We start from the raw sequence: 14,169 nt of genomic DNA on the forward strand, positions 1-14,169 counted from the left end.
TCTTTAAAGTAGAAAGCAAATGTCATTAAAGATATTTTAATATGTTTTCTTATCCCCCCAAAATGCTTAGAAAGTCAACAATGTTCCAGAACTGACATTTTGTGATACATTTTAAAAAACAAACAAACAAACAAACAAACAAACAAAAAAACACAATTCACGATCATGTTAAAGATTCACCTGTTTCTCCCAGACCATTTGTGCTGCTGGCTTATGGACTCTTATTTAATCTGACTCCTCTATATCTTTACAGAATTTTTTTCTGTGAATTACCTCTATTGTATTTCTTTGACGGACTTACCTGTCCATATAAAATATGTAGATTTTTCTGGTTCCCATAAAAAAGGTTGTAGGTCTTCAATAAAGAATTGAGTTGTTCCCTAAAAAAAATTACGTTCAGTTACAATCAGTATTAGGCTTTTTAAAGGCAATAATAGTGCTTTCAGTTTGTGAAGGTATTAGATAGAAAAAATAGTTACTTGAAATCTTTACTGTTGTGTCAGTTTAACTTAATCTAGGTCATTGAAAACTGAAGATTCCTTAGGAGATCAATAAATGTTAAAGGTGATAATTTTTAAATAAACTGAAGAAGGGAAAATGACTGAAGACAAAAGCATGAGAAGAGTGTTCTGTAGCAGGAAGTAGCCATGAAATGCAAATTTGGTTTCACATTCCTTTTTTTTGTTTTGTTTTGCAACATTTAACCAACCTAAGTTAAGCACCTAGAATTTGCCTGACCTTGTGTTTCCCACTGGGAATAGAGCAAGGGTTTAGAACATAACCTGAATATCTTTCTCCCTTTGTGGCAGGTGGACTCTGGCAGGGGGAGCGCTATTTCCTGCCACACCTTCATCCTTTCCTCTGTGTCGCCACAGTTAAAAATGCTTATCCTACCGACTCTGTTTGTCCAAGCTTTTGTCTCTCTCCTGTATTATTGTAACAGTCTCTTAAAAGCCTCCCTGGATCTGTCGTCTATTCTTAACAGCAAGAGTTATTTTAATGCACCCTTGATTATATTTCTCTTTTGTTCAAACTCTCTAATATCTTTTTATTTTAGTATAAATGTTAATATCCTTCCAATGGTTTCAAAGGCCAGATGTGGTGTGGTGTGCTGTTATACTTTCAATCTCATTTCTTACTTCTCTCTCCTTTGCTCACTATGCCTCACCCACTGGCTGCCTTGATGTACTCTGAACATTCTGGGCACATTCTCATCTCAGGGTCTTTGTAGTCGTTGATCCCTCTGCCCAGAATAATCTTTCCCCCATATCATCGTATTGTTAGCACATTCATTTTAAAAAAAAATATTTACTCCAAAGTGATCTCAACAAGTTCTTGACCACCAGTCTAGAAGTTTGCCTTCTTCCAGCATCCATATCCTGCTTTCTTTCTTACGCCTGCCCTTTAGTCACCATCTAACGTTGTATATATTTTACTTACATTCTTAGAAAACATATTATTATATATTCTTATGTATTATAATATACATTCTTATTTTAAGACTATATTTTATATTATCTTGCATTCTGTCCTCCCCACTGAACTGTAGCTCCATGAGAATAGGCATGTTTGTATATTTCATTCGCTCTATAGATTCCATGTGCCTGGAAGAAGGCCTGGCACATAATAAGAACTTAACAAATACTGACTGACTGATGTGATCGGAGGAATTTTTATTTCTAACGAAACATACCAAATGAGGCGGGGGGGCGGGGAGGAGGGGGAAGCTTTTAAAAAAAATGCATAAGCAGTTTTGTGGGGGAGAAATCTCATGATATTAAATTTCCATATATATCAATCTCTTTGGTCCTCAATATCTATCTCCCTTCCATAAGACTATTGGCTCCGTGAGGGCAGGAAGTTTGATCTATTTTATTCATTGCTGTATTCGTCCCAGTGCTTAGAGCAGGGACTTGCTCATAGTAGGCTCTTTTAAAATAAATTTTTATTGAATACCAAAAGATAGAATTCATGTATGTGAATTTTTACACGTTTGAAATCATGTAAACATATTTTTTCTATTTAACTTTTCTTACTTGTAATTTTTCATGTACACATTTCCAAGGATCAATACACTCCACATAATCACCACATAAAATTTTTTTACAGAATTTCTGCATGCCTTTATTCCATTCCGCGACTGGGTTACTTTAGAATTTTATTGTTAATGAGTACTTCTCTTCTAAGTGTCATTGGGCACACTGATTTTGTTCCCTTGGAGTCATTGCTGTGGGTTATTTTTTAAAAATTATAGTACCCATAAAGAGCATAAACACTTTTATTGCTCTCATTCTTGAGTGCCAGGACAGCATACAGAAATTTCTGGTTCACTTGGGATGCAACTCCTGATATACTGAGCTGTGAGAGTTGTTATTAAAGCAAATGAACTTTTACATAATCTTATCCCCACAGCTCCTGTTTCTGATAAAACTGCACGATAAGATATGGTTCAAGTAAAAATGTTTACCTCAGGACCATGTATAATGAGAAAAAATATTCTCTGGGAAGAAGCTACTTGGAAAATGTTTCTGTATTTGAACAAAACCTGATTAAATTTTCTTTCACAGAAATAAGGTTTGAAATGACCAAGGGAGGTGGCAAACTGTGGTCTCAGGCCATCTGTTTTTTGTAAATAAAGTTTTATTGATATACAGCCACAGTAATTTATTTGCTTATTGTCTATGGCTGCTTTGCTGATATAACTGCAAAGCTGAGTGGCCTTGACAGAAACCATATGGCTCACAAAGCTTATAATATGAATTACCTGGCCCTTTATAGAGCAAGTCGGCCAATCTATCAACTATGTGTAATACCAGGTAATTTAATCAGGTTTTGTTCAGATACAGAAACATTTTCCAAGTCTTGCATATATTTCTCACCACAGGCAGTATCTTTCTATTCATGGCACTTTGAAGGACACTAGCATGTGGAAGAAGAGTAGAGCATAAGATAGTGTTGAGATAAAATCAAGTAAGTTAATGATGCCGTAAAGTGAGGAAATGGTAAAGAAAATTCAGAAGTTAGGTGAACAAAAAATTTGGCAGTTACAAAATAGTCATGGGGATATAAAGCACAGCATAGGCAATATAATCAATAATAATGTAATAACTATTTATGGTGTCAGGTTGGTTCTGGAGTTATCGAGGTGACCACTTTGTAAGTTATACTAATGTCTTAGCACTATGTTGTACATCTGAAACTAATATAATGTACGTCAACTGTAATTGAAAAATTTAGAAAATTAAATTTAAAAAACAAAAAAGCAAAAAGTTGAGTGAACAATGACAGCAATGATGAATGAGTTCCAAATATTGAAACATCATCACATTTTTTTTTAAGTTTATTGGGGTAACATTGGTTAATACAATTATATAATTTTCAGGTGTACATTATAATTTGACATCTATAACATTATCATATTTTAATTGTATGTACCTTACCAGAGAAATTTTGAAGATGATTCATTTATACACCTGATGAAACAATGAGTCTAACACAAAACTGGGAATAAAATGTAGCCTGTAACATTCTAACTTGACTTGTTGGCATTAGGGGCACAAGAAGTTGAATTGCTATTGTCAAGTTGATCATTTGCAGACTGACTCAAATTATATCCTCTAACAGAAGACCTGTACTAATGGTTCCTCATTCATATAGTCACTGCGTACACATAATCAAGAGCCCTCGGTCATATTCTGAGGGCGTTTGAGAGCTTTGAAGAATAGGTGTTACATCTATTAGTAACATCTATTACTGCTTACTATACAGAAGAGTGTGGGGAGCTTACCAGGCAAAGAAAACATTAACAAGAACATGTAGCTCTTTCTATAGTTTTTGTGGAGAAAAGTCAAACAGCTGGGACTCTAAGAGTATAACATGTAAAATGGGGAGTGGTGAGCAATGAGCTGAAGAAGTGGACAGGAACCTCGTGAACCATTGTAAGAAGCTTAGAATTAAGCCTGCAGGCAATTACTGAAGGTTCCAGGCAAGAGAATAACATGGTGATGCTAAGGGCCACTAGGGAGTTCATGAAAAACAGATTTCAGGACAGGACAAAATACAGCAAGTTGGGTGGGACCATCCCAGTAGTAGTGGAGTAGAGGTGCAGGAGCAAGGTCGTGTTCCATGGAAAGGTAATCAAATGTGCCGCAAATATTGAAGGATCTAAACTATTTTTATTTTAATGCCTATTTTTATTTTAGGTCCCTTCCAGACTTTAGAGCAGGGGTCCCCAACCCCTGGGCCATGGACTGGTACTGGTCTGTGGTCTGTTAGGAACCAGCTGCACAGCAGCAGGTGAGCGGCAGGCCCTCTCCAGCACTGCTAGCATCACCGCCTCAGCTCCATCTCAGATCATCGGGCATTAGATTCTCATAGACGCAGGGGTCCCTGTGTCAAAAAGGTTAGAGACCACTTCTTTAGGTGATTCAAAGCTAATCACTAAAGTGTGATCTAGGCAGTACCTAGTCAGAACGTATACATCAATTTAATACACACTGTGTTGTGCCAATGGTAACTGTAACAGATTTTTAGGACCCACTTAAATGTTACACATGGACCTCCGTCCCCTTCAAAAGAGGGGCAAAGAGCATCTGCACACCTTTTCCTCTCAGCCTCCAAAGAGCTCCCCACTCAGCCAAGATCAGACTGTTTAGCAACTGTTCAGTTTCCCTAACAAAGCTATAAAACGGGTGATAAAAAAGATAGATTTCATATCCAGTCTTCTAAGTTTACAAATTTGTGATGTCTAGAAACCACAGGGGTATCTATGAAGTAGGCACAAACCTCAAACACTCCATACACATTATGGTAATATATAATCAATTGATTTCTTAAGAGCTGAATTCTTTTAGAAAACATCATCACACAGTATATAATCTTGATAGTGTTTTTATAAAACTAAGGCATGGCAAACGTCCATAAAAACTAGACTTCTAACTAAATGAACACAGAATCATAAGCTTCCCCAGGAGAGAAGCTGGCACTATACACTGCAGTGCAGAGAGGGGATCTCTCTGATAGATGCTGATGGACCCCCAGATTTATTCATTATAGCTATCCAGCAAGGGACTTAACATGAGGGTGACAGGTGTAGGGGAAAGGTGCAGAGGAAAGCCCAGGGCTCCTGTTCCTTTAAGTTTCCCAGCTCAGTTTTAATGAGTAATAGTGGATCCAGTGCTAACGACAAAACACTTAGGTGTACTTTGCACTTTGTGGCCTGTATTGCAGCTGCTCAGCAGATGGGAATTACCCACATTCTGACGTTTGCCATGAATAATAGACTTAAGCAAGAAATGAGTTCCTCAATCTAATCACACTTTTTAGCTGGCTGGAAGAAACAATTTATATTTAATTTTATAAAAGTGCAATATGCATGGACATTGGATAGCATAATGGGTAGATGTGAGTTATGCTCTGCATCCATAGATAGAATGGATGTCAACTATCAGTTCTCTCTCTTGTTTTAATAATGATTTATGGCATAATTTAGTGGATAGCCAATCCCTTTCCTGGAAACCAAAAAACCGTGTCCCACTCTTTACTAAGTGATTCTTACAATTTGGATTCACTAAAGGCAAACCGAAAATATTGTTTTGTGCTGTAATCCAACACAAACTTCAGAGACTGCCACACAACACAAAATAAACTTCAGAGGAAAATACAGCTCAACACAGCCACCAAAGGCATATTTGGCCGTGGCTGTGCTTCCTGAGTTTGTGCTACTTCTGCCTCTTGGAGACTTGCTGGAAAATATTCAGGCTTCAACTCAGGCGGCCACAGAATTGCATTGTGATAGCAGCATCGGAAACAACATTCTGCTGTGTGTTGCCATGTTTGACGTTTGAAAGAGTGTCTTTAAAGAGATGAAAAATTGAGGCAGAATGAAAAAGCTAACTCGCTCTCTTATACATTTAGCTTTCCTCTCACTGACTTTGTTCATAATGTTAAATTTTAGCAACGAGATTAACGATTTGATGTTGGGTTCAAAAAACAATTTAAAACTTAATGTATTTTTAATAAAATAAATATGAATTAAACAAGTAAAGATAACAAATGGATCATTTGAAAATTAAAATTGTGATTTTTAAATTTTGTGTTGTAGTTCTGTATACCTCCCAAACGCTATATAATAAGTGAATAATACGTTATATTAAAACAATTCATAATGTTTTCATAATTTTACCATAAAAACATAATATAAACATCTGTATGTTTTGGGAAAGGTGAAACCAGGAAATATGAGAACAGAGACTAAGTAGAGCTTTATCATTAAGACATTTGCCAAGATAAACCATCATTCCATACTCCTGACATCTGCAAGCAGTAGCAGAATTCTCTTAACCCACTTTATCCTTCATTACTGTCAACTCGAATTCTGGAATTAAAACTGCAAATTTCTGCAGCCCCTCTTCCAGAAGCAGCTACAGCCCCAGATCTTTTTTGCTTTTGGCCTCATCTCCTGGCTCAAATGATGAGGAAAGAATCCTTTTCAACCTTTGCATGCAGACCTGATCCAGCTAGCAAAGCAGGTTATTCAAATTTCCATTGCAAATGAAGGGACTGGGTTCCACAGTTTGAAAACTGAGAAGCTGGGAAGAGAAAGACTATCTTGACTGAAGAAAAAGTGCAAACCCTAAATTATCAGGAAGCTCCAAATTTATCCAACTTCCTGACTTCCTTTGGAGTGTCTGCCCTTTTTGAAAAGGACAAGTTTCTAACATTTCTAGCAACTCTGCCAAAGTATCATAAATCATTGCTGCTAATTGGGATGTCAGTGCCTGCGATTTGTTTGCTTTGTTCTTCTAAGCAGTTCTTGCCTGGACCCTGATTCCCTCTTCAGTGCAGACAACCAATAATAAAAAGGAGCTGGGGGTTTAATGAAATCTATTAGAAATCCAAGCAATAAAGTAATATAACTAGATCTGTCTCATCTCCACCTCCTAACCATCCACTGGCTGCTTGGAGCCATTTTGTAACTTTTATATTTTCTGGGTCATTTTCTCATGATTACCCCTGTAAAACATGGCCGTGGAGCCGTTAGTGGATGTAAGTGTCAGCTTTTCTCAGGGCCTCAACTCCTAGAAGTCAGATAAGAGCAAAAGGATTAAAGATTAAGAAATAATTTCACAGTATTAAGAAGAAACTTAAAATGACGGCTAGTCAGTAGATACAAAACAAAGAAAAACACCCCAAATATTTTCTCGATTATGAAAACTCCACCGTTTAAGAAAGAGGCTTTCACTACTCAGAAATAAGTAACTAGATGTTAAGACACAGAAGAGGGGATAAAAAGGGAGAGGCAAAGGAAGATTGTACCATTCATTAAGGTGCTACTGTTTGTAGCACTAGCTAGAAATGTGCTCTCGATATGATATCTGATTTTTAAGAGAATCATTTTATAAAGATAAATAACAGTATCTTGATGTTTTAACATACTAGCATGTTTTCCAATAACCTCAGATGAGGGGAGGCACAACTGTTCTCCTTTCCTCTATGGTCTGGCTTCTGAAGAATTTTATGAAAAAGATTTTTAAAAAATTCACAATCTATAATTCCAGTTGGCAGCTGCAATGAGCTGCTTCCGTATCAGACCTTGCTTTCCATCATCACATGCAGCTGACATCCTAGGAGCAGATCAAGCAGTTTGTAAACAGGGAAGAAAGAATGAGGGAAGTTCATGCTCTATAACTTCCTTCTTTGGCCTGAAACACAGAGAAGTATGGTCTCTGGTTCATAGCCCTAAGAATGTAGGGAAGAGGCATGAGAATTAAATGTTAAATCAAGCTATATTCAGAGATTGCAATATGCTGATCAGCCCTACAGGCCAGACCATGAGGAAACGTACAGAACAAAGAAAGATTCCTGCTAGGATTAGTAACAAACCATTTACCCACACCATAAAAGGAAAACAGTCTTCAAATCATAACCTACACAAAATAAACCCAACTGTTTATTCTCTTCAGGGAACTTATAGAACAAAAGTGAGATTACACACAGGCCTTTCACACTGCATACCCACACCTTTCAGGCTACGTATCCATACCATTGAAGGACAATAGGTAAACAAAGTCTTCAAATTGTAATTCACAGAAACTAAGAATGATATATAAACTGAATTCTCCACACACTCGGGGGTCTCTGTCTTTCTCTCTTTGTCTATCTCTCTCATTATCTGCTCCCTCTGTCTCTGCGTCTCTCTCTCTCTCTCTCTCTCTCTCTCTCTCACTTTCTCATTGTCTTTTTCTCTATCTTTCTGTTCCTCTTACTCCTTCTCAGCTCTCTCACTGTCTGTCTTTGAGAGGAGACCATGCTCTGTCTGTGGAGCGTTATTCCTTTTCTAATAAACTTTCCTTTTGTTTCTAATCTCAGTGTGCACTTGAATTCTTTCCTGTGCGAAGCCAAGAACCCTCACTGACCCTCTCTCAGTGCAGATCTTGAGTCCTCACACGGGAGTGGTGGAGGGTGGGGGTTTGCCCTGTCCTGCATCACTAACATTATCTACAATGCAGCACTAATTTTAATATTTCTATTTAATCCTAAGTCAGGACTTGAACCTACCTCCACTTTGATGAAATAATCTATTTCTTCTTGTAGCCAATTGTTTTGGAGAGAACAGATAAACATTAAGTGCCCAAGAAAATACTGTTGAAAGCTACAGAAAAATGTTGTGCTGCTGTGTGTATGGACAACATGAAATGTAGTAGTGTATACGTGTATGTTATATCAATGGTTCCAAACTGGAGTGAGCATCAGAAATACCTGAAGGGCTTGTTGAAACACAAATGGCTCCCCCAAAGTTTCTGACTGATTAAGTCTGGGGTGGGTCCTAAGAATTTGAATTTCTAACATCTTTCCAGGTGATTCTGATGCTGCTAGTCCAGGGACCACACTTTGAGATTCATTCTTTTAGATCGTAGGGTGCTGAGAATCAGTGTGATATTATTCTTTTAAGGGAAGGGAAATCCTTCTACTGGCAGTTTGCAGATTGGAATAGGTGGTCATTCCCATTGAAACGATAATGGTTACTTATAACTGACTCACTAACACTTCATCTCCTCCCCTCCTCTATTACTGAAGTAAGGCACTGGAAGACACTGTTCCTTCAGGCACTCCTGGGGAGGAGCTTTGTTCTAGTTTCCTATTGCTGCTGTTACAAATTACTACAAACATAGTGGCTTTAAACGACACAAACATATTAGTTTACCATTCTGTAGGTCAGAAGGCGAGTCTCACCAGCTATAATCAAGGAGTCCGCAGGGCTATATTTTTTCTGAAGGTTCTAGGGGAGAATATATTTCTTGGATTTCTCCAGTTTCCAGAGCCTGCCCACATTCTTTGGCTTCTGGCTCCCTTTTCCATCTTTAAAGCCAGCAATGGCCATTGAGTCACTCTCATCAGTAAAACTCCAGTACTGATTCTTTACAAATAGCTCACCGCACCCCCACCCCCATTTAAGGACCCTTGTGATTACACTGGGCCCATCCAGATAACCTCCCTATTTTAATCTCAGCTGATGAGCAACCTTAATTCCATCTGCAACCTTGATTCTTTTTTGCCATGTAATGTAAAATATTCACAGGTTCAGGGAATAAGGATGGGAGGTGATTATTCTGAGACTGGACATCACACATAAAATTTTTAATCTTTTAGCAGGAAATGAAATGGGACATCTCTTGCAGAGTTAATCTTTTTAGTAAACCTAGTTAAGTTTTTTTCCCTCCTTTCTTTGGGAAAAAAGGCCCTCTCTCTCAAATCTTGATAATTGCTCTGGCAAGTCAGATCCTTTGGCTACTGATAAGGGTCATCAGCCCATCATTAAGCAGAAATGATGTTAAGCCAGGCAGGGCCCTTAGAGTCTGGGGCTGGCAGAGACTTTAGGCCAAAGGTCTTTCTTTTTACTCTTTAAGAAATATATTAACCAAGCCTGTTTCCCTTTACTCACTTAATAGGCAAATCAATAATAGAAATTAATAGGTGTATGATTTAAATAACGAGTTCGTATCTTTTCCTTGTCTAGGGACTGAGATGGCGCTTCAGCAGGAAACCCAAGACCCCACCCTGACTGAGGCAGGAAGGGAAAGAGTTCCATGAAACCCCTGTAGGCAGAGACTAAGGCCATTCTCAGCAGGAAGCAGATACAGAAGAAGAGACCTCCCATCCCTCAACATCCATACTAATAATAAGGGGGTTCATGGCTCTTAGAAAAGAGGTAGGCAGAAAAGTTAGTTAGGGGGTTTTGGGTCTGCCTGCAGAGACGCTGAGGTCATCCAATCTTAGAGGGAGTCTGCCCTAATCTGCCCACAATTAAGCAAGCCAGAGGAATTTTTTTAACTCACACAAAGAAACCAGTAGGCAGAGATTTAGGTACCAGTTTAAGCCAGCCACTCACATCTGCTCAATGAAGAGACCCCAACGGCCTTCAATTCACTTAAGTCTCATTACACCATCCTTATAATATGATGCATATGCCCAGAAGTTCATTAATATCATTATAACAGACTGAATTCTGGGAACAAACATGCGCAGAAGGCAAAATGATGAATCACTGAGTCCTGTCAATCTTAGTTGTCAATCAAGAGAGCCCACTCCTCTAAGAAAAGTAACCACCCACAGCAAAAAGGGATAAAAACCCTGAAGTCTTTGTTACCAGGCCTTTTGAGCCACGCTTCTCTTGCTCAGGCCTGCTTCCAAGTCTGGAAGTTTACTTTCCCTTCTAATAAAACTTTTCTTTTCTACTGTATTTCGGTGTCTTGTTCTATTCTTTGAGACATCAAGAACCTGGACAATGCACCGGGAGAAGATCCCACTCTCCAGTAACAGGAATATTTAAAGGATTCAAGCAAGATGTCGTGATTTACATTGCAAAGGGACCTTCTGGCTGCTGGGGGAGAATATAGACTTTAGGGACAAGGAATGGAAGCAGATAGCTCAGTTACAAGGCCGTTGCAGTTGTCCAGGCAAGAGATGATGGTGGCTTGGACTGGGTGGTGAGAAGTGGTTGGATTTTGGAAGTGGAGCAGCTTGGATTTGCTGTGGGGCTGGGTATACAGATGAGGGAATGAAACAATGAGGTTTGTGCCTAACTTATACTGGGGTCTTGCTTTTCATTCTTCCATGAGTTAAACTTTCATTCAGGTTTTTCTAATGCAGAAATTTTTTTAAAGCCAGTTGAAAAGTCAACACAATTGTTCCATGCAACAGGAGTCATTACTGAAGTAGATGCAGGTTGATTATAAGATAACACCCTTTGTGCATGAACAGCTGGGGGCTTTTGTGCTTGTTGAGGATGACTGCCTCGACTTCACAGTCTGATGCCCCTGTTCCTTTGGGATGGGGAATCGATCTATCTATTCTGTTAATGAAGTCTTTCAGCTATTTTACTGATATGCCTTTTAGCCTCTTAGACCATTGGGATTGTTACTAGAGTGTCTGAAACATAACAGGTGGTCAATGACCCTCAGGATCATCCACATGAGCATGAGCTAAAGACAAGAGCTTTCCTGACACATAGGCTCTTATCTTGCTCTTTTGTAACGCGGCCATGACTGATCACTGATTCTCCTTACATTTGAAAAAAAGTATTTAGCAACCTCTTTGTTTCTCTTCTGGACATCCTCCATCTATTTTTCACACTCTATGCAGAGTAGATAGAACATATCTCATCATATCATTTGCCTTGCTTAACATCTTTAAACGTTTTCTCATTGCTCTTGGGATAAACCCCTTAATTCTTATCACAGTAGGTAAAGTCCTGCTTTTAGGAGATGCTTTACCCTGTGTCCTGCATCTCAGCCACACTGGGCACCTTTCCTGCCTGCTGGAACTCAGGCAGGCTCCCTGTGTTAGGGATGCTCTCCCGCTCACTCCCTTCAACTTGTGAGCTCCCTCCTTGTTCAGATGTCTAGAATCCTCTCACTTAGGCTAGGTCTTTATTCTATCCTAAGACTGGGTTCCTTTCCTTCTGGACACTTACCTCTGTTATCAGGCCTTTAGATCTGTGGTCTCAAAGTATGATGCCCAAACCAACAGCATCTATTAGACACACAAATCCTCACTCTGAGAACGAGGTCCAGAAATCTTTGGTTCAACAAGCTCTCTGGGCAATTCTGATAAAGGCTCAGAGTCTAGAGTCTTTGAATTTAGATTTTATCAGACCTATTTAAATATATTCAGTGTATCTTGGGCAGATCTTACTGTTTTTCAAAGGACCGAAGTGATGAAATAGGTGAATGGGGGAATAAATACATTTTATTGGCAGTAACAGTCATACTGATATATTTATGACTGATGACAATATACGTTCACTGAAAAATATCTGACATAAAGACAGCTTAATAAATGGCTTTTCACACATCTGACCTTTTGTGACATAGTAACAGATGTGATATTGAATTTCTCATAATGAAAATTTATTTTCACTAGGTCGTCAAACATGGATAATGGGAATTTTAAAATAAATTTTTAAAAACAATTCCCACATAGAAAAAAATTCCTCATCCATAAAAAAAGATGGTGCCAAGCACGCCTCAAACATTTTGCCCCGGGCTTAGTTTAGAATAAAAACTTTTCAGTGACGGTTCCCTTATCCTTTATTTAAAGACAAGAGCAGCTGCCTTCAGGAGAGTGGTGTCCTCAAAAACCTACCTGCAGGGCATGCTGGGGCACGCAGTGTTTGTTCCAGTTCCTTTGCTCCAGAGAAGACCCTGGCTGTGAACCTGGGCAAACATTGCCCTCCAGCTCTAACGGCAAGGTTGAAACAGCCACTGAACACTGGTTCTTTGTACTGAATTGTACGCACTCAGAGGTGCAGGTGGCTAGTTCCTTTGTTTCAGCAAAAGGTGCCAACTAACATGCTTGGAAAAAAGAAACTGTTTGGAATAAAGCACTTTCTGCTAAAATCTATTACGTCATGCTAATTAAAGTTATTTACTAAAGACATGAATGCACACGTGCCTTGTGGGATGCTGTTGGAAGAGCTGCAGTCTGCAAGGGTTTGTACTAGGTTCCTAAGGAGGAGAAAAAAGTCTGTTTCCGAGGATGAAATCTGATCTGCATTCTAAAACTGAATTTGAACATTTTTCAAGCACAAGGTTGGCATTTACTTACCTCTAAAGTGCCCTGGTTTCAGCCTAGGACATAAAATGAAAGTACTTTGAAAGCAACTATATGAAACCATTTTTTTAAAAACTCAGCTCACTTAGAATATTTATCATGTGAATCAACAAAGTAGCGGTGACCCCAGGCAATGAAACAGCAAGTGGAACCTTAGTCATTTGAGCATGAAGCTAACTTACGCCAACATCCTTCATCCTTCACCCTGGGAAGTTTCTAAACTCAGAATGTTCATCCAGCAGTAAGATATAACTGTTATATTGATTATGGTGCTATTAATATTAATATCTCTTATTTTATTGATCATATGAAGTTCTTACAATACTTGCTGAAACTAAAATTTCCATTAAGCAGATTCTATTTTCCTATTAATTTCCATTATTTTTGTGTATTTCTCTGCAAAAAAAAAGTTGGTAATTCTGTCTTTTTCACTAGTAGAACAGTGGCTACTGCAGAGAGGGAGCTGAATAACTATTTGTTAAGTGAGTAAATGAACGGAGGTGTTTGCCAGATTTGTGACACATTGACTGTCGCAGGTGGTCCGTGGTATTATTATAATTTCTGGCCACTGTTTTGTAAAGATTTCCTCAGGCTCCAGGAATTCTGTTTCTTTCAGGTGGTCAGAAGTCCTCAAACTTTAATCCCTTCCTTTTCTGAGCAGTGGTTCTTAGTTTTCAGTATGTATCAGGATCGCCTAATTAGTTCTGGGGAGGAGCCTAGAATCTGCAATTTTAACAAGCATCTGATTAAGAAGCAGGTGGCCCATAGACCATGTTTTGAGAACTGCTATCTTCAAGACAGATGTTTGTATAAATGTTAGAAGATTTTACTTTGCCACCAGGAGTTCCATCTAGTACATGGATAGTAGGGCCTGAAAGAGGCTCTGAGTTATAGAAGATAATCTACAAATCCTCAATTCAGTCTATTAAAAATATAACACAAAGTAAGGGTCACTAGAATCATAGATCCTTCTTTAGAAATATCCTCCCCAAAATATGTGGTTTCATTTTGACATATTTTACTACGGGCCAATTATAAAATGGGAAGGCATATAGG

At 38.6% G+C, this 14,169-nt stretch overlaps 1 protein-coding gene across 1 annotated transcript in view; it reads right to left on the reverse strand.

Moving 5' to 3' along the window:
• Positions 1-14,169, reverse strand: part of RASSF6 (Ras association domain family member 6) — a 49,040-nt gene that overhangs the window by 20,612 nt on the left and 14,259 nt on the right. The window contains exon 3 of the mRNA XM_011360621.2: positions 302-380. Coding sequence (XP_011358923.1) covers positions 302-380 — 79 coding nt within the window. The remainder of the gene's footprint in view (positions 1-301; positions 381-14,169) is intronic.

Source organism: Pteropus vampyrus, unplaced genomic scaffold (genome assembly GCF_000151845.1).
Source record: "Pteropus vampyrus isolate Shadow unplaced genomic scaffold, Pvam_2.0 Scaffold56, whole genome shotgun sequence".
NCBI classification, from domain to species: domain Eukaryota; kingdom Metazoa; phylum Chordata; class Mammalia; order Chiroptera; family Pteropodidae; genus Pteropus; species Pteropus vampyrus.